At 36.0% G+C, this 19,544-nt stretch overlaps 1 protein-coding gene across 11 annotated transcripts in view; it reads left to right on the plus strand.

Moving 5' to 3' along the window:
* The window catches only part of PPFIA2 (PTPRF interacting protein alpha 2), a 290,199-nt gene that overhangs the window by 260,953 nt on the left and 9,702 nt on the right, over nt 1–19,544 (plus strand). For all 11 annotated transcript variants that reach the window (XM_063154956.1, XM_063154954.1, XM_063154955.1 and 8 more), the window contains 6 exons: nt 9,340–9,421; nt 12,889–13,089; nt 15,139–15,201; nt 16,598–16,627; nt 18,135–18,310; nt 19,151–19,248. In XM_063154956.1, the coding sequence (XP_063011026.1) occupies nt 9,340–9,421; nt 12,889–13,089; nt 15,139–15,201; nt 16,598–16,627; nt 18,135–18,310; nt 19,151–19,248 (650 nt within the window). The remainder of the gene's footprint in view (nt 1–9,339; nt 9,422–12,888; nt 13,090–15,138; nt 15,202–16,597; nt 16,628–18,134; nt 18,311–19,150; nt 19,249–19,544) is intronic.

Genomic DNA, 19,544 nt, shown 5'->3' on the forward strand with positions numbered 1-19,544 from the left:
TCCCTGTCTAGCAAAATGTGTTTGTTTTCCCATTCTGATGAAAGAAGGGGAGGTGTTCAGTGTTCTGATATGCAGCTTAGGATTGTCTGCTGTGTGCAGTGTGGTTTTCTCTTGGCTGGATCAGTGTCTAGTCTTGGAGACACATAAAGATTAAATTTATTTTTAAACTTAATTCCTTTACTAAATATTTTAACTGGAACAGTTTCAAATCATTAGTCAGTCAAGGCTTTTGCAGTATTAAAAATGTGTTTTGTTCTTACATTGATACTTGGAGGCTTTTTAGCATGACAAATGTAAAGATAAATGGGTATTTATTTTGCAGAGGATTATTAAACCTTATTTAGATTATTCTGATGATGGAAAAGATGATACAGCATATTTTTTTCTATATCTAACTCATATTTTAAAAACATTTTCTTTTTTTAATAGTATTTTTAAATAGTATTTTTTTGTCCTTTGCCAAGTTTTTTAAATTATCTTCCTCATACAAGATAAGAATATCTGTATAAGAAAATTGCAACTTTTTAATCAAACATAAACCCCCAAGGCTCTAGTCCCTATCTTATCTAGATGTATAAGTCTATCCATTGCAATTTGGAACTTCTGGATAAATATAAGCTTATACCCTGGTGCATACAGCTGGCTTTCTAAACAAGTCTTTCCAGCAGATGTAAGTATCCCATCAGATTAACTGTAGAATTAGGATTTAAAGGAAAAATGGGTAAAACATGACAGAGTGAAAATATTCTACACAACTTTTACATTCATATATGTCTAAGGAAAATGTAATAAAATGGCGATAAATTTGTTGTCTTATGATAAAATAAAACCCCAAACCATAAAAATACCCAAAAGGTAAAACCTAGAATTAAAAGTCCATTTTTCCCTGCTGTATTTTATTATTCTCCAACAAGATGCTCAGGAAGTGACAAGCCCCTTGATGACCTACCCCTATCTACTCCCATCATGGCCTTCAGGCCTTCCCATAAATTGTCCCCGAGTGACTGCAAACTGCCAGCTCGTTAAAACTACAAGAAAATTACTTGCATTCCAGTCAATCCCCCTGTTTCTCTCTACACACAGCCAAAGGAGTACTCAGTGGAAAATGTAACAAACAGCAGTTCTGCTTCAATATACTGCAGAAGGCTCAACATTAAAAGCTTTTTCAGCAAAGGTGATCACATCAGTCCTTGCAATTAGCTCAGTAGAAAATGAGAATGAATCATAAATGCATATTCAATTCAATTCTAGTGCTACTTTCATCAGATTTGGTAATTTTTTTATTTGCTCCCTGGAACTTTACTTATATTACATGCCTTTGTTGTCCTTCCCTTCCTTAATCTTCCTGTCTTAAACTTCTTGTGTATAAATTTGTCATTTGTTTCCATCTACTTTTCTGTGTTGCACTTTCTCTACTCTCTCCCAGCTGTTTTGCTGATCTTGCACACATGAAAGCAAAATTGAAGTCCTCAAAACCAATGCCCTTCTGAACTGACTGAAATGTCTGCAACCTCTTCTTAGTTAAACACAGGAAAGGTTTTTCACCTCAGATTTATTACAAATATATCTACCAAGCATTTCTAGATCTCTGTAAATAATTTGTCAATAGAAGTGTAATATTTTGTGGTGTCTGGGTTCCATTCAGGTCTATAATTTTCTTTTTTATGATAGCAACTAATGGATGACGTGGAAAGTTTATTATCAGCAATGACTACAGCAATCCTACTTTCTCCTCCATATACTGTACCTGTTATATTGGCAATAATAGGTTACCTAGAGGGCAAATCATTCATACCACTGTTGCTACTGATACAGTGTTAGAATGATTGCTGAAACTAAAACATACCTCATTCACATTAAAACTGCAAATATAAAATTTTACAACCAGTTCTAGGTCATTTTAGATTACGATGAGATATTTTGCTAAGATATTATTAAAATGCACATAGAAAAGTAAACCTTGGTATGTAATCCACTCAATTTTACTGTGTATCTGTGGTAATTTGGTTTGGGATTTTCAAGATTTTTAGGGTTGCACAAAAACCCTTGTGAAATTATTCAAAGCTAAGCAAAAAGCTTTGATTTGAAAACCTACTCCACATCTGCTGTGTTTACAGATCTTTGGCATGAATGTGTATTGTTGATGGAAGATGTGCTGTGCTGAGTGGTTCCTAATAAATAGCCACCATGAGTTTAATGAAAATCTCATTTTAACAATTTCATTGCTCCTCACAAGAGCACTTAAGTTTTCTAAAGCATTGAAATATCAATTACAAAGATTTCTGTAGTTATAATGGTTATATTATTTTATCTATCATACTATTTATTTTTTTTATGGACTACTATATGTTCATTAACATTTATGTGCTTTTTTTTTTCCATTCATCTCTCTTCATCTCATGAAAAGCATATCTGGGTAAGTTAAAATGCCATGGTCGCTGAACATATTAATCTTCAGCACCATGTTTATTTTCTATGTTTTATTCCTACTTTTTTTTTTGTTTTTCCGTGAATCTTATGTAACAAATCCATTCAGAAAACTGAAACTGAATCCATGCAAAAAAAAATGAAAGCTTTCAAAGTACTCAGAATAACTGAAAACCTTGAAATCATTCACAAATTTAGGTCAGGACTTGTTCCTGAAGTGCTTGACAGAATGAGTTAACTACTTGGAGATAACTTAGATAACTTCTGTAATTTTTTTTTTTCTAATAAACACATTTTGGGAGTTCTAAAGTCCAGAATCACAAAGGCATTTGAGAGTTAAAGACAGTGGAAAAATTATGAGTTTAACAAATGCTGTTAAGGCATGAATTCTGTTTAATTGAATCACAAAAGACTCACAGAGTATACAAATTTTTTTTTCTGTTTGAACACTCATGTTGTTTCAAAGCAAACATATATGCAAAAATATTTTATTTGTGCATATAATTTTACTGTTTTCTCTTTCACCAGTTCATTTTCTTGTTTGTTTTGGTTTTAGTAATTAACCTGATATCAAGTTTAAAATTTTCATCTCTTCTTTGATCTATTGTAGAAATTTTATTTCTTCTTGAATAAGAATTTGCGGACTTAAGGAGGAAATTTCAGTAGGTGAAAGGATACAAAACTTAGTTTTGAACAAGGGTTACCGCAATATATTATAGTATTTGATTATGAAATTGCTTTATAAAAAGAGATTTGATAACATTTGACCAGCCTGGGACCGCTGAGGGTCTCTGATGTAGTACAATACACACGAGATTGCAAGACTGTGTATTATGCAAGTCTGCTTATTTCACAGCTGTTTTATTTGGTTTTTGATACTAGCCCTCTGAAGATCTATTTGCCAGGGTTTGTCTTATCCATTCCTGAATGTCCTTCACTTAGCCAAATAAACAGCTTCAGAAAAAAAAGAATGCTGCCCTTCAGTTTGCATACAGCTTAAATGTAAACCTAACATGGAATATCCACAGCACTGTTATGTTTTAGTCTGGGCTACTGTGGAAATTATACTTCCTTATTTTATAGATTTTAAAACATTCTGTTTATTACTTACATCTTGATTTCTGTATTTCAGTCCTCTTTTTCTGAAAACTCCCTAAAGTTGAATACAAAACATCTTGTAAAATATTGGAGATTGAATTTTGTCCATTGTTTCCAGTCTGACCTGATATTTGATATCAGAAAGGAGAACAAGGGATTAAATTATTCCAATCATTTAAAATCCAGATCACTTAAGTGTCAAAGTTCAAACAGGATCTGGCATAGATTTTAATTAGTGCAGTCTTTTAATCAGTTGGATCCTTCCAGATTAAATTAAATCTGAATTGTGTGGCAGTAAGAACTGTTGAGTCTCTCCCCAACCTCCCACTCCACTTCCTACTTTAAATCCATTTATAGTCTTGCAGAAAGTACATATGTAGAAAATGTATCTTGAAAATTATTCTATAGAAAATGTTTCTATATATAGAAAATGCAAGTTGATATTTTTATTAGATATTATGAACTTATACAAATTCAACTTTTATTTTTTCATGCAATGTCCTGAGTTACAGATTCTGGCATGTCTTAAATAGTTGGCAAATGACAATAGAAAGGATAAAATCTAATTCCAGTTTAATTCATTAGAAATCCTGTCTCCTCTTTTTTTCAGACTTTGAATGTATGTTAGATTTCAAGCGGCAGATGTGTTTAATCTTACCTTGAAATCATAGGATTACTCAGATAAATGCAAGATATTTGGTCTGTCTTTTTTGTCTGGTTGTCTTCTAGAAGCCTATAATATGCAGTACTTTGTTATAAATTAAACATTTTAATATTGGTGATCACAATAACCATAATAATGTCAGTTCATAGTCAGAGGACCTGCTAGGTAAAAACCTCAATCTGTTTTGTGTTTGAGAAAATGTCTGTGTCTAAAGGCCATTTCACAATCTACCCATTAGCCAGATATTTAAATCAATTCTGCTTGTGTTTTAGAAGCATGATCTGGCTCTTGACTTCACTGTGACTCCTTGTCAATTTATCTCAGATTTATGATTATGTTTTAATTAAGAGACATAATTTGTTTTATGCAGTATAATATCCCTGAGGTCTTTTCACATGAACCCTATTAGATATCAGAGTAAATCCTATTACTTGCAGAAATATTGAGATCTGTGTTGAAGTATTGTTTGTATTTCATCAAGACAATGTCTGGCTGTCGTGTATTGCACAGAGTATTTGCAGTATGTGTGTTAGAAATCCTGAGCTGTCTTTGCTTGTTTGCTTCATGGTGGGCAGCCTTGTCTTTGTGAAGAAAATTGAATGCCACTGAATGACACACTTTAAGTCAAGATAGCATTAACATCCTACACAAGTTCTATTTAAAGATTATTAATGCTTTTAATAAAGTTCATTGGGCTTTATGCAATGAATTGATGACAGCTGCTGATACAGAGTTAGAATTTCCTTGGTATGAGAGAACACATATGAAGTAGATTTGCAGGATAATTTCACTCACTTTTTCTGCCTTCCTATTGCTTCCATGTACTTCTCCTGTCCAAGGGGTTATTGAAGCATTCAGAAGTCCCCATGCTATGGGACAGTTGTGCTCTCAGGTTTTTAGGTTGATCTGGGCAATGTGTTGTACCGGGCTCGTGGATGAGTGGTGCTGAGGCAAGTGGCCCAGTGTTAACAATGTCCTTAGCAAGTTATTTTGGGAAGGATTAAATATCAGAAGTCAGTGCTAGGACAGCAACTCTGCTTCTCCAACACACAGCTTCACAAAACAACTTGACATTATGTGACTTTTCTTTACTGTCTTTAATAAAAATGTGAAAACAGCCCACTTCACGTGACTCTCCCTAAAACACACAAAGTATTTCCCAATGTTGGATTGATGTTAAACAGTTGATGTTCATGGAATTTCCAGACTTTACAAAACCAGGCTCAGAGTAATGATATATTTTAAATAGCATATTCCAGATACTCCCATAATATCTCCAGGAAGAAGATTTTGTTCTTCAGCAGTAATAATATTATCTTTAAAAATATGACTTTAATTTGAAATTCATTCCAGTGGTAGTAAGTGGTTTAAACCCCTATCTGCAAAATAATGTCATTTCTAGTAGTGCCTAATTAATGTCAGTTTTTCCTTATCAGCTTGTTTTCATATGCTGCCAAAATCCTAAGCAAGCATGGAAATAATTGCATTTCAATCCCCTTCCTCCTTGCCAATGCAACATGGACACATTGTAACATGGAGTACTCCTCTGACGGAGTCTGAGGAGGGGAAAATCCCCAGTTCCCCTGCGAGGAACCTTCTAAATTAGATTGTCTGTATAATGCTTTTCATGATCCCCCAAACCCTCTATTTGTAATGAAGGGAAGAGGGAGTGCATTTGTCCCTTCTTCCTCCTGTCATCAGCTGTATGTGTTTGCAAGGAAAATTGAACTGCAGTTACCAATATTTTGCTTTGGGGTTCTTCTGTTTTCAGGAAGCCAGTGACTATCCTGTAATGACAATTGTAGACAACATCCTGTCCATTCTAAAATATTGTTTTCTATTCCAAACAGGCAGGTCACTGGATTAATTTTTCAGCTGATTTGCACAATTGGTAAAAACAGTGCATATTTTTTCCTACATGATACTTTTAATTTAATGAAAGAGTGGATTTTTTTTCTATAGTGCTAGTTCATATGACCAAAAAAAAACCCTGGCCACACCATTCCTTAGGATTTTTTAAGTTTCCTTAGGGTAAACTTAAGAATGTATCTCTTAGTCAAAAAATAGAAATTCTGAGTTTAGGTTTGGCTCATAAAGGTTCAGGTTTGAAGGCTTGAAGGTTCAGGTTTCACAGATCTCCTAGTTTGTATTAAGAAGTAGTCAAAAACTAATATTCCAAAAGTAAATGATAATTTCCATTAACTTTACTATTTCAGTGCTGTTTATAAGAATCATCTGAGGAAGAAATCCTAAGTTTTTAAGCATTAAATTCTTTTTAAGGCAAGAAAATATTATAAAAGTCCTTTTACTATCCTTCTGCATCGGTGAGGGAGGCACAACCCTTATGATGCCTATAATTCATGTGCATGTCTGAGTACAGGATTTTTATCTTTATGCTAAAAGTATTTTCAATTCAGAGCAATTTCCTTCTACATGCAAAGGCCATTTGGGTTACATTTATCAAACTAAAGGCTTTGGTTATAGCACATATATATATATATATATATGTATATATACGCACACACATATATATATGGCATCTCATTTCTGGCCTGTCCCCATTTTCTTGAGCTGAAATCAGTAACCACAGCTCTATTTTCCTTTAGCTCTGTGAGCCAGACTGCCTCTGAAGTAACAGAAGTGCTTTCCCACTCTGGGAGAATGTATTGGTTTGAGGATCACTGGAATGACTGTAAGCCTCCACACCAAGCCTCGGGCTGGTACAGATGTTGCAAAGTCACAGAAGACTCCCTAGAAATATGTGCTCTGTAATTCCAGTATAAAGGAACTGGGTTTTTCATGGAAGTGAGACCTTGAAGTGCCAATGCCTCTTCTTCAGGTATCTCAGTTCCTGAAGCCATGCAGAGGTTTAGCACCAAATCCAAGAGGCCCAGACTTCCTTCCCACCTCCTTGTAGTCCAGGTGCTGCTGCTTTCTTGCTTGGAGCAGGAAACCAACACAAGCAAGGAAGGCCAGTGACCCTCAAAGGCATGATCTCATTTTCTACTTAGCATGTTAACCAGCCCAGCTTTCAGCTGGGATGATTGAAGAGAATAGCTCAGATAAAAGAACTCTGGGATGAGGTTCCTCCAGGGATGGACTCCCAGCTGCAGAAGGGGCTGCTCCCCAGGACTGGGCTGGTTGTAGGGAAGGAGCACATTGTACAGGGTTTTGTTCACCCATGCTCTGCCATGGGACACCAAAGGTGGCCAGGTGAGGCAAGGGCATTCCTGAAAGCTTGTGTCTCCCTAAGAATGGCCATGCCAGCTCTCGGACCTGGTAGCAGCAGGAGACCTGCAGTCCTGTTGTAGCATCTGTGGGAGGGACAGCACCACTGTACCACCTGCAGAACCAGCCCTGAGGGAAGGCTGCAACCCAAATACCTCATCCACAGGGAGCTGAGATGTGGCCAAGTCTGGCCATGCCTTAATTCTGCTCTCCTAAGCAGGCTGGTGAATACCTTTCATAGACATTCACTACTTATCTCCCTGGGAATATGCCTTTCCTGCATCCCCATTGCCTGCTGAAGGTAACATGTACTCAGAGAGCAACTTCTTGTTTTACTGAGGGTTTTGCTTTCACAGAAACCAAGGATAGCTCCACAGTGGCTTGGGATATCCCAGTGACAAAGGAAGGTCTGCTGCAAAGGCTGTGTAGGAGGAGAAGCTGTATCAATTTCAGTAATGCTGTCAAGTATTTGTAATGTTAAATATTACTACAGCATAAGCTCAGAAGATAAAGCAGCCTGCTTTCCATAAATATTCAGAGCCGGGGATTTAAACCTGTATGCAAAATCTATTATTTGAGTTCTGTTTTCTGCTAAAGCCGAATTCACTCAGTGTGGCCCCTTGGCAATGCAAAAATCCCCAAAGGACTACTCCTTACAAATAAGACCACTCCGTTGCTTCTATCTGCTCTGATTTTACAGTACATATATTTGAAAGGCTGCTGAGGCGGTGACATATTGTCAAGGGATAACTGAACCACAAAGGCTGTAATAATAAAGGGGGACAGAAAAAAATTGAAGCCATAATTCCAAGATTTTCTTGTTATTTGGGAATGTAAGCAAATTTGAATACTACATTAGCATAGTCCCTGTCTAATTTGTTTTTCACTACAGCTTGTTGCAGAGAGCATTCTTTTGTGGTTTGCTCAGTGGGAGGCAGCTGAAAGCATGTTGTTAAATACCAGAAAAAAAAGACATTTGAAGGACTGCTTTTTCTACACCATCACCACAGTGGAAATATCTGGTGAAATAGCAGAATGTTTTTAATATAGAGCATTTTCCCGGTAGTCTAGCTGAGTAGTTTATATGTAACTATACCAAATGTTTAGTACAGCCATATTAAAAGTATCAATTAAGCTTTGAGAATGATGTTTTACATATACACCAGTTTTAGTCCAAAAAAACTGCAGATACAGGAGCTGGATTGGTATTTGATCAACTCAATAGACAGACCTATATATGTATATATATATAAAATTGAGAAATCACATCAATTCTATAATTATAAAAATACATCAGTAAACCATACAGAATTCTTTTATCTATAATAAATAATTAAAAAGATCCAAACATGGAACTACCAAAGATATAATCAACTCTTCAATAGCCAGAGATGGCACATTTAAGGTACAGAATAGCTGTACTGCACAGGCCATAGCACTGAGCATAGCTGGTACAGCTGGCTTAGTGTTTCAAACACAAACACCTCTCACATCCAGCTGCATTACATCCATGCTTAGTTCATGTCTAGAAGTTGCCACTTCTGGGCCTTACTGAGTCACTACCAGATCAGAGATAAGTTAGTCTCAGGAGTCCCTCAGTTTTCTCTTCAGCAATGTCTGTTTTGATACACCTTTATTATAGGGTATACCGATTTTTTATTGTTTTGGCTAAAGAAGAGACAGAAACCTTGCCTTTTGTATGTTAGATGTTTAAAAGGATGTCAGAAAAAATGAAGAATTGGGAATAGATTGAGAGTACATTCAACAGGAGAAAGAGCTGTATTGTTAACTGGTGTGTTCTGTGCTTTTTCTATGCCTGTCATTGTGCTTCACTGTTATTGCCCTTCACAAAAAGGCAAAGTTGCATCTTTTTGTCCCAGCACATAACTGCACATATTTACCATTTCTTGATCCATTTTTAGACATGAACTTCTGGAAGAGGCTCGGAGGAAAGGTTTGCCTTTCGCACAGTGGGATGGACCGACGGTGGTTGCCTGGCTGGAGGTAGGTGCTGGCCATAACTTGAAAATGTGAGTCACATTTGTGAATTGCTTCTGTGTCCTTACAAATCTTAAAAGAGACTGTTACAGCCTCTTCCTCTCCTGCTGTGCGCTGTGCCATCAGCACTACGTGGGCTTTGACACTGGATGGTGTAAATTAGAGACTAGAGCTGAAAAAAGTAAGTCAGAATTGCACAGTGGGAGGAGGACCAGAAATGCGCTTGAATCCCAACATTTTTAAATCTTTGAATTACTTGGCCTCTAAATGTCTAGGAACTCCACAGATATTTTTTGTAGAATGATGTGCTAATTTTAAATAAATGTGAAGAATTTGTAGCTTTCTACATTTTAAAAACATAATGGAAAATCTCCTCATAATTTTCACCTGCAGTGTGGGAGACCCAGGTTGAAATCTCCCTGATTTGACAGGCAGTGCCTTCATATATGAACTCCAATGTGCAGAGAGCTGTCCTTTAGGCACTTGGGAAAACATAAACGAATGAGTTTTGGAAGTCAGGAAGAAAAAAACATTCAGCAGAGCTGTCATCAATTTTGACAAAGTAATCAATGAATGTTTTAGGTGAAGGAACTACTCAAAAAAAACCGTACACAGATGCTGAGGGGAGAAGGCTGCAGAAAGAATGATCTTATACAAATCTACAGTCACTTTTATTTAGCAAGGCTGAAACACTTCAGTGCAGATACAAACTCTTTGTTGGCTCAAAGAACAAGTCTATTCCTTACTATACCAAGCATCTCTACCTATTCACAACTTTTTTCCTGCCTGCTCTAGCTATCATCCATTGATCATCAGTTAGACTTTGTCAAGTTTTCCCCTGCAATAGAAAAAAGAGATCCCTCTCCAAACCTTTGACAGAAATATGCTAGTGAATAAATGAAAGATGAGAAAAGAAAGCAGCTAGTGTGCACTAATTTCAGCTTCACATTGGAATTGCTGAGGGTACCTAATGAAAAATACAAAATGAAAACTGCCGAAAGTCAATGCAAGTATTTGTATATGATCTTTGAAAATAGGATTATATCCTCATTCCCAAAAAATCTCTGTTAATATGGAACAATCTTTTATTTGGCCACTACTTTGCTTTGTCATACAACTTTAGGAGTTCTGTAACCAGATTTATATCAGTCAGAAATACTTAGTATTACAGTAAAGGCTGATTTGCTGGAGACATGAAAATACAAAAGTCTGTAATTTCTGCATACCAATACCCTCATATTTCAAGGAGATCTGCAGTTTCAAGCAGTTTTTGACAAGTTAAGCCTTACTTTTTTTTCTCCTTGATTCTTCCCTGAAAAATAGGATATGCTTCCCACTGTCTAAGAGAGGGGCTGTAAAGAGAAATCAGGATCTGTGCAGTTCTTGGGGAATATGATGACAGTAGCACAGGAGAGCTCAACAGGAAGTTTAGGTCACAGTAGTAAGTGCAGATTGAAAACTGATGACAAAAATATATAAGGATAGGACTAGTGTGTTTATTCTGTGAGCATCAGTACATTTCATACTCTCCTAAAGAAAAATATGTGTCACTTCAAATACAGAATAAAGGTAATATTAAAGGAGAAAAATACTCACAATTTAGAAGTATATTATGAAATTTTCAAACTTCACAGGGCTTTTCACCCTTAGCATTTATTCTTGTCGTTTGTAAGTAGCACAGACATAGTTGAGAAATAATTTAAAAATTTTGTGTTTTCTTAATTCTGGAAAAATATATTGCTCTCAATATCTGAGTTGTCTGTCTAGAATTATTTCTGTCTTCTCTTTTTAGAGACTGTTCATGTAATGTTGTTTTCTGCTAGAGAGCTATTTTGTTAAAGAAATAATTTACCTAATGAGCAGCAAACAGTTTATTTCTGCAGTGTGAATAATTCCCAGTGTTTATGCTTTTCTACTTTCCAAGTGTATGTGTGAAAAAAAATTAATGTAAAAAAAATGAGGTGGTGAAATACATTTTGAAGCTACGCATGGTTTTTTCATGGCTGTTTAAGTGCAGCTGGGTGTTACCTATATTATTTTTGGGGTTTTTTTTTTGTTTTTTTTCTTTCATGAAACTTTGTATTTTGTAACAGTTTGTTGGAATCAGATCATGTTTTCAGGCTCAGACTAGCACTGGATGGATGGTAGTGTCTAATCCCATCTGTGGGAAGGACTTACTCAAACAATGCAGTCATGTCTCAACCTCTGTGGTACTTCAGGACTCAAAGCCTGACTGAGCCTTCTGCAACTTGACAGTCAAGTCTGTTTTCCCTGTGACAGGGAAAGTGATCTAACAGATGTCTTTTATGGAAATATTTCCCAGATAAAGTATAAACCTATTAAGAACCACACACTTCTTCCCCCTACTGTGTCAAATGAAATGAAAATCCTTTCAATTCATCACTGCTTTCCAGATTTTTTGGTGAATTTCTTCATTTCCTGGACCTTGTGTCCTCTTTTAGTAAGCCTTTATTAAGAGAAAAAACAAAAGACAGCCAATGGAATCAGCTAAATTCTGATGGCCTATTTGATATGCACATAGCTAAGTGAATTTGTTTTCCATTATGTTATCCCTAAAATCTCAGTGATTATGGCATTCCCTGCTTATGTTCTTCTCACAGGTTTTGCTAAGCATAATGTACTTCACACCATGATTAAAAACCTCACATGTGTGGTATGAAATTTCCTCCTTTGGGAAAAAAAGAGCTGTAGACACTGACATTCATATTAATGAGGCAGCATAAAATGAGAAAGCTGAGAAAAACAAGAGTAATTCACACTCAGTAGGTCCAAATTTACTGTAAAGTCTGTCCCTGATTATTTGAACTGGGCTTGGTTAATTTCTACTCAGAAGATAAAAGCTAAGAAATGTAGGATTGTGTGTTTTGGGTACACCATGTTAAAAAAGAAATAGCCAAATTTTAGTACAAAAGTGAAAAAATTACTTAATTCCTCTCAGATCATTTTCTAATTTACACCATCCAGTGCCAGTACTTGGTCATTAAAACCTGGGAAAGGAGTAGCCCAGGGGATGGAAGCAGCTCTAAAAATATTTCAAAGCATACCTTGCTTTAAAGTTCTGATTACAGTAAAAGCAAAAAGAATTCACATGAAATCATGACAGTTTCAAAGGTTCTGAAACAATTTTGTTCTGTTAGAGACTATGATATTCATACTTATTTGTGTGTGTTACCATGCTTATTCAGACTGCTAGGTGTCCTGACAAATTAATTGTTTGTTCTTGGTCATTAATTAATTGGTTATTAGTGGTCATGACGCCAAGTCTTACAGTTTAAGAAGCTTTTGGACAATGCTCTTGGCACATGATGTGATCCTTGAGGCTGTTCTGTGCAGAGCCAAGAGTTGGACTTGATTGTGCCAGTGGGTCCCTTCCAGCTGAGGATATTCTGTGATTGTAATTTCCTTTGAGAGATGAAGCAATGCTTTGGATGAAATGTCCTTTCTCTTGGCAGCTCTGGCTGGGGATGCCAGCCTGGTATGTCGCTGCCTGCCGTGCCAACGTGAAGAGCGGAGCTATCATGTCTGCTTTGTCTGACACTGAGATTCAGAGAGAAATTGGAATCAGCAATCCTCTCCATCGCCTAAAACTCCGATTAGCAATCCAGGAGATGGTGTCATTGACAAGTCCATCAGCACCTCCAACATCCAGAACAGTGAGTCGTGTTCAGCTAACTTTTTCTTCCCACTTCACCCTACAGGTGTCTGCAGAAAAACTTTTATAGAACCAGAGTGGCTCTGTGATAACACACACTTCACAATCAGTGAAAACTGTCTAATAGAGACTCTGAGCTACCTGTTCATCATTTCTTTGATTGTTGATTGCTGATGTTTTTCTTTTATCAGATGTTCTTTTTTTTAAGTCATTGTTTTGATTATCCTTGATGTTATCCAAATTGGTATCAAGCATCTTATTTGTAATTTTGCCCTTATTTTTGCCTTCCTCTTTCTTCAAATCATCTTTACCAGCCTAATCAGATTGCGTTTCTCTTTTTTGTTTGTTTGTTCTCTTTCTTTATTTCTTTTTTTAGGGTGGAGGGGAGGCAGGTGTTGGGAGAGGTCATGCAGGAACACAGCTCTTTTGAGTCTTTTTCCCATTCCCTCTTTTTGCACCCTTTCAAATGTTATCTAATACAAATGAGCTGGCTTTGGGTTCTTCATGCTTTTAAGAGAAGCAGGGATTGGAAGTGTGAGGGGAGCATCTGGAAAGTGGAAGGGGAGCCTGTGCATTCAGTGAGGAAGAGAAAGTGGTGGCAGAAAGGAGGGAAGCAAGTAAAGATACACAGAGATACAAGTCTGAAAGGAAAGGGGAATATATCAAAAAGAGCAAGGAAATAGATCAGAGGAGAGAAAGAATGAATGTGCTATATATAAAAAGCAGGAAAAAATAGGCTAAACTGATGAGGACAAAAAGAAACAAGATAACAAAAGGGAAGTTTTTAATGCTGTGATATGCTGATGGTAATGGAGATGCAAGAAGCAATGGAGACTAACAAAAAGGGGGATCAGATGGTAAACATGGCACAGAAGTGAAGGACTAAGACTACTACTCAACTGGTGTAAGTCAGATTTCTACTAGAAAGGCAATAATAATGATTATGTTAATAATATTTCTATTTTGTAATATCTTGTCTTCATTGGATTTATGGAGAATTTTTTGTGGAAATTAGAATTCAGATACCTTTGTGACCTACATAAATAACTGGGAAGCAGCACTAATGTTGCCATTGATTGCCCTTTTATCTCCATGTTGCTCATGTTCTTTAAATATTGTAGTTTGCTGTCTGATACTTTCTTCCCTGAAAACAGTTTGGTGTGTTGTCATGGTAATATTATGAATTGTAGTGGATTTCACCAAAGTAAAACAGTAAAGACTTAATATGATGTTTGAATTACTACAAAAAATTAATTTTGATTTTAAGAGCATAAGAGGATATTTTCAAGCATAAAAGCATTTACACTTATGAAGTGAGGGAATATTATGTTCAAGCTAAAAACATTGGGAATAGTTTTGCCTTGTTTTTTTAATTCTTCCTGCGTAACTGTGTGCACACAAAGCTGCCCTCCCTGCTCTGGAATGTTCATTTCTGAGTCTCCAGTCTTTCTGCTTCCCCTTTTTTGCAGGAAAGGAGTTAATTTATCTCAGGTCTCCAGAAAACACAGCACACATCCATGCTCCCTCCCTGACTCTCCTCAGTGTCCTGCTAACCATTTGATGAAAAACAATAGGATGAGGACAAATAGTTTTAGAAGTGAATTTTCTTGACATTTTGATTTACAGAAACATGGGAGAAGTATTCATTATTTAGATTACAATATGAGCTTGTGACTTGTGCAGAATATTTAGGCTGGAAAATCTTTGGGAGCTGAAGCTTACCTGTGCACAGAGCTGTGAGCTAAAGGTTGCATTTGCCAGTTGTTTATGAAATGCAGCTTTAACTATTATTCTTTCCTTTGTGGCAGTGCTCTGCCGGATTCCATCCATCAGTTCTAGTTGTAATACTCCACCCCATCTGTTCAGAAGCCGCTAATGAAAGATACAAACCAAGTTGTCTAAAGTTGTCTCTAGTTGCAGCTCGGTAGAGGCAAGAACGTGCTTGTGCTGATGGTGATGCGCTGTTAACTTACAGTGGTGCTGCCTTTCTTCTTTACCACTGCTTACCTAATGTGGATCCCACCTGCCCTCCTGCGGGCCTTGTCTGTAGCCCTCAGGCAATGTCTGGGTGACCCACGAAGAAATGGAAAACCTTGCTGCTCCAGCTAAAACGGTTAGTCATTCCGCTTCCACTTCCAATGGTTTCAGTGCTCCAAAGAGAATAGGCCTGTTCCTGCTTCAACACAGGTGCCATATCTTCTGTAGGATGCGTCCCAAAGCATGCCATTCGAAAGTTGCAGGGAGTAATGAAATTGAATTTAAGGAACAGTTACATAATTTTTCAGCAAATGGTATTGCCATCACAAAAATTGCATGACCCTAAAACCAGTATTGGACTTCTAAGAGTATATAATAGTTTCAGAGCCACCGTCAAACCTCATGAAATGAAATGAAATTGTCATAGTTACAGGTGCAACATTTCTCCTGTAATCTACTCCCTCTTCTTCTAAATGGTGTTTTGTATTTGCTGACATAGAAATAAGAAAAGGCTTGAGAGTGGTGCATTAAACAACTTCATGTTTTCATTAATGCTGAGTCTTTCTTGTCCATACTTGGGTATTAATGATCTTTGATTTCAGACACACATGGAGAGTGTCATTTATTTATTGATTTTTGTCAAACCTCTCCCTTAACTAAGTCTTAAAAAGTCTTAAAAAAAGTCGTACTAAAGTAAGACTTTTTTTTCAATTTGGAATATATGTAAATTTTGATTTTGATTGTTAACATCATATCATAACTCTATAAATGTGCTTATGAAAGATGATGCAATGTTCCAGTGAGATCTCTAAAAAATTATCTTCAGTTTAGCAAACTTTATAGTCATCCCAATCCATAAATGGTGGGAGAGGTTCTGGAGCTAAATTTTGATGCAATAAGGAATTATTTCTTCAAAGTTTATGCTTGTTAAAGTATTTTATGTTTTTTAATAAGCAGTAAGGAAGCCAATTCTCATAATTGTTTTTTTTTAGACTGAGCTCATTTCTACTTCTATTATTGTTAGTAAAGATAAATGCAAATGTAACAGCACTGAACTAACAAGAAGTAGAGTTGATCCTGTTTAACTGGCCAGCCAGAAAAATACAGTTTTTCCATAAAAAATGTTATGTAAAAAGCTCCTTTACAATACCTTCTCAAGAAGACATCTTTTTATTGTTAATGTTTTAAAGTCAAACTAGAAACACAAAACTACATCCCTAATGCCCAAATTTTTAGGCAAGTGTTTGTGTTTTAATTGTGAAACTGTGAAGAGTGTTTAAATAATGCTGTAAAATTTCACCAAGATATAATTATTTTCTATCTTGAAAACTTAGCTACATTTTATGGTCTTGGTCTTACAATTTTCCAGGTAGTTTAGCCTAGGACATTGCCATTGGGCAGTTATTTTATTTGTGCACTTTATGTGAATATTTTCATTTTCATTAACATGCATATGAAAATCACATCTTTTTATAACTAATTTTTATTGTCTTTTTACCTGCTTTACTAATTGCTTCCTGCTGATAATACAGAAGGAGTCTGAAGAAGGCAGTTGGGCTCAGGTATGATTTTTCATGTGACTTTTAAAAATTGAATGTTGATAATAATGTAATTGGGCACATCAATATGCATAGTGGAATATAATATTGTGACAGTATTTCAATGACTGAACTATGATTTACATATTTTAGAGTTCATATTTTAGAGAATATATTCTCTGGACAGTTTTTTTAGGTAAAGCAAAAATAGGTACATATGTTGTGAATATTTTTCACAAAAGAAATTACTACATTCCAGGGACATATTCTATCTCCCATCTAAAGCTGTGTTAAGAGTTTTAGAGAGTAAGCATTTTCCTCATTTTTCAGAATAGGACAGTGAGATATGCCATGAATTTGATAGCTAACTTTTCTAAAAATCACACCAAATTTTTTTTAGAACAATTGTATAAATCACACCCAAGTTATCAGCCTACAAATACTGTCATATATTTCATTTAAAACTGCCAATTAGCTACATTTTTAAACTTTTTCTCTCTAATATATGCACACTTACACGATCTTGCTGTCTTTACTGATGACATTCCTTTTCTCTTCAAAATCTTACAAGAATGAGATGTAAGGGGAGTATATTTTCCCTCATAGATAATATATCCATCCACCATTAATTGTGTTATTCATTTATTTATGACATTAAAAAATAAACCAAAGACATAGTTAGGCTTGAAAATGATTCTGAGCATGATCCTGTTTAGTTAGTATAAATTTTGCAATTTGTTAGTTTTCTATTTTTTCATACAAAATAATTAACAAAAGTGAGATGTTACAATCTATTTTGCATCTTAATAGGGAAGCTCATATAAAAATAGCTCCATATGCATGGCTTTTTCATGTAGTCCCTTCCTCACCCTAGTGAAATTTTAGCTGAACAATGAAGCCTGGGTACAAGTTTCTAGGAGGAGCCTAGTTTGCTTCTATCTCAATTAATTTCTTGAGTTCTACATTTGATGGATTTAGGTTTAAACTGTTCACAGCTGAAAATATCTCATCTAAATGTAAGCCTGAGTGCCAAACAACTTAAACTAACTTTTACTCTCTAAAGGATTTCAGGTGTGTATCTATGAAGTGTCATTGGCTATTTATGAAATTCTTCTCCCCACAAACAGAAACAAGCCTTAGTGGATTTCCTGGAGCCATGGTTGTATTACCAGTTAACAGTTCAGGGTTTGCCTGGCATAAATATTCTAGAAGGTCGATTGAAAGCATGTAGGATTATGAAACACACATATTTTGATTGTGTAACAAATCTGCTTGCATTTAAAACTCAAAATTGAAAACATTCCTTAAAACTTACATAAGAAAACAAGATACAACAGGCAAAACTGCTGTCTGTAACAAATATCTCACAGTGGTTTTTCCCTCTTCCAGTGTTAAAGCAAAGCAAAACCAGAATTGCTAATTTTTTTCCAACATAATTTTTTTCTTTGAGACATATTTTGTTTTCAGTCTGTGGTGCAGTCTTGAACAAACTCAGGAATTTTTCCCCCTCTCCGTTTTCCTCTCTCTGTAGACCCTGGCTTACGGTGACATGAACCATGAGTGGATAGGTAACGAATGGCTGCCCAGCCTGGGCTTACCTCAGTACCGGAGTTATTTCATGGAATGCCTGGTAGATGCGAGGATGTTGGACCACCTGACAAAGAAAGACCTGCGCGTGCACCTCAAAATGGTGGACAGTTTCCATCGGTACGTGGGCATAAAAACTACAGCCGTAAAAACGCTTTTGAGTCTGTTCTAGTGCTCAGTGCTGCTCGGAATAAAACCACTTTCTCTTGTTTAATTGAGGAAAAACATACAGAAAAGAGAGGGCTGACTGTCAGAAATCTGAATTCAGAGATATTCCTTTAGTAATAGCAACCACATTGCAATTACGTCTCTAAAAACCAAGATACTGGTACAGATAAATGTTGTAATGAGCAGGGAACCATTAATATGTCAATAGACTCTAGACAATACAGAAACAGTAATAATTTGAGTGGTGTGAAGTATCAGAAAGTGCTAGGCTAAGCTTCAAAGCCCTGAGATCTCATAATAATGAAAAGCTATTGTGTGTAGCACATAAAAGCTGTTAACAATACAAGCAATTTGACAGTTGTTGGGTTACCTAGGGATATAGCTAGGAAGTTAAATTGGAAATATGGAAATAAAGGCATTTAAACTTTAGGGAGAATAAGGTTTATGTGACAAGAAGTGGATTTCTTTTTAATATAATGTCTGATTTATCACTTTTTAAAAGCCTGATTTGACAAAACATTTCACGGCTCACAAGGGCTGACCTTTTCAGGTCTTTTACCTCTTTTAATGCTTTGGGTTTCTTATGCTAAAACAGTTATTCAAACATACTCATTTTGTTTTTTCCCATTTCATTCCTGAAGTCTGTGGAGTTTTTTTACCCTCTGTTTTCAAGATTTCGTACATGGGTACTATGAAACACTTCATGTGAATTTCAGGAAATACATCCTACATATGTTCCCATCTTCAAAATTATCTTTATTAACTCTGTAAATGTTTCTCTTTAAATAACAGAACAAGCTTGCAATATGGAATCATGTGTTTAAAGAGGTTGAATTATGATAGAAAAGAACTGGAAAAGCGAAGAGAAATGAGTCAGCATGAAATAAAAGGTGATAGTTCCTGGGAATGAATACTGGGAATGTTTCTTCTTTTGAAGCTTGACACTGTTAACCCATTGTCATGCCATTTAAGCAAAGCATTTAAGCATGTGCTTTAAGCAAAACTAACATGAGTCCATTTTTTTTCAGAACAAATCCTAAATTAAATTTGGCACAGTTAAGTACTTTGCTGAATTGGGGCTGCAATTCTGAATGGTGATTTCACACATACATTTTGCTAAACTGAGTTTTGGATATGGATCTTATCTGAACCTTTTTCAGGCTCAGAAGCACAAGGCCAAACGGTG

The sequence above is a fragment of the Melospiza melodia genome, chromosome 4, assembly GCF_035770615.1.
Source record: "Melospiza melodia melodia isolate bMelMel2 chromosome 4, bMelMel2.pri, whole genome shotgun sequence".
Taxonomy (NCBI): domain Eukaryota; kingdom Metazoa; phylum Chordata; class Aves; order Passeriformes; family Passerellidae; genus Melospiza; species Melospiza melodia.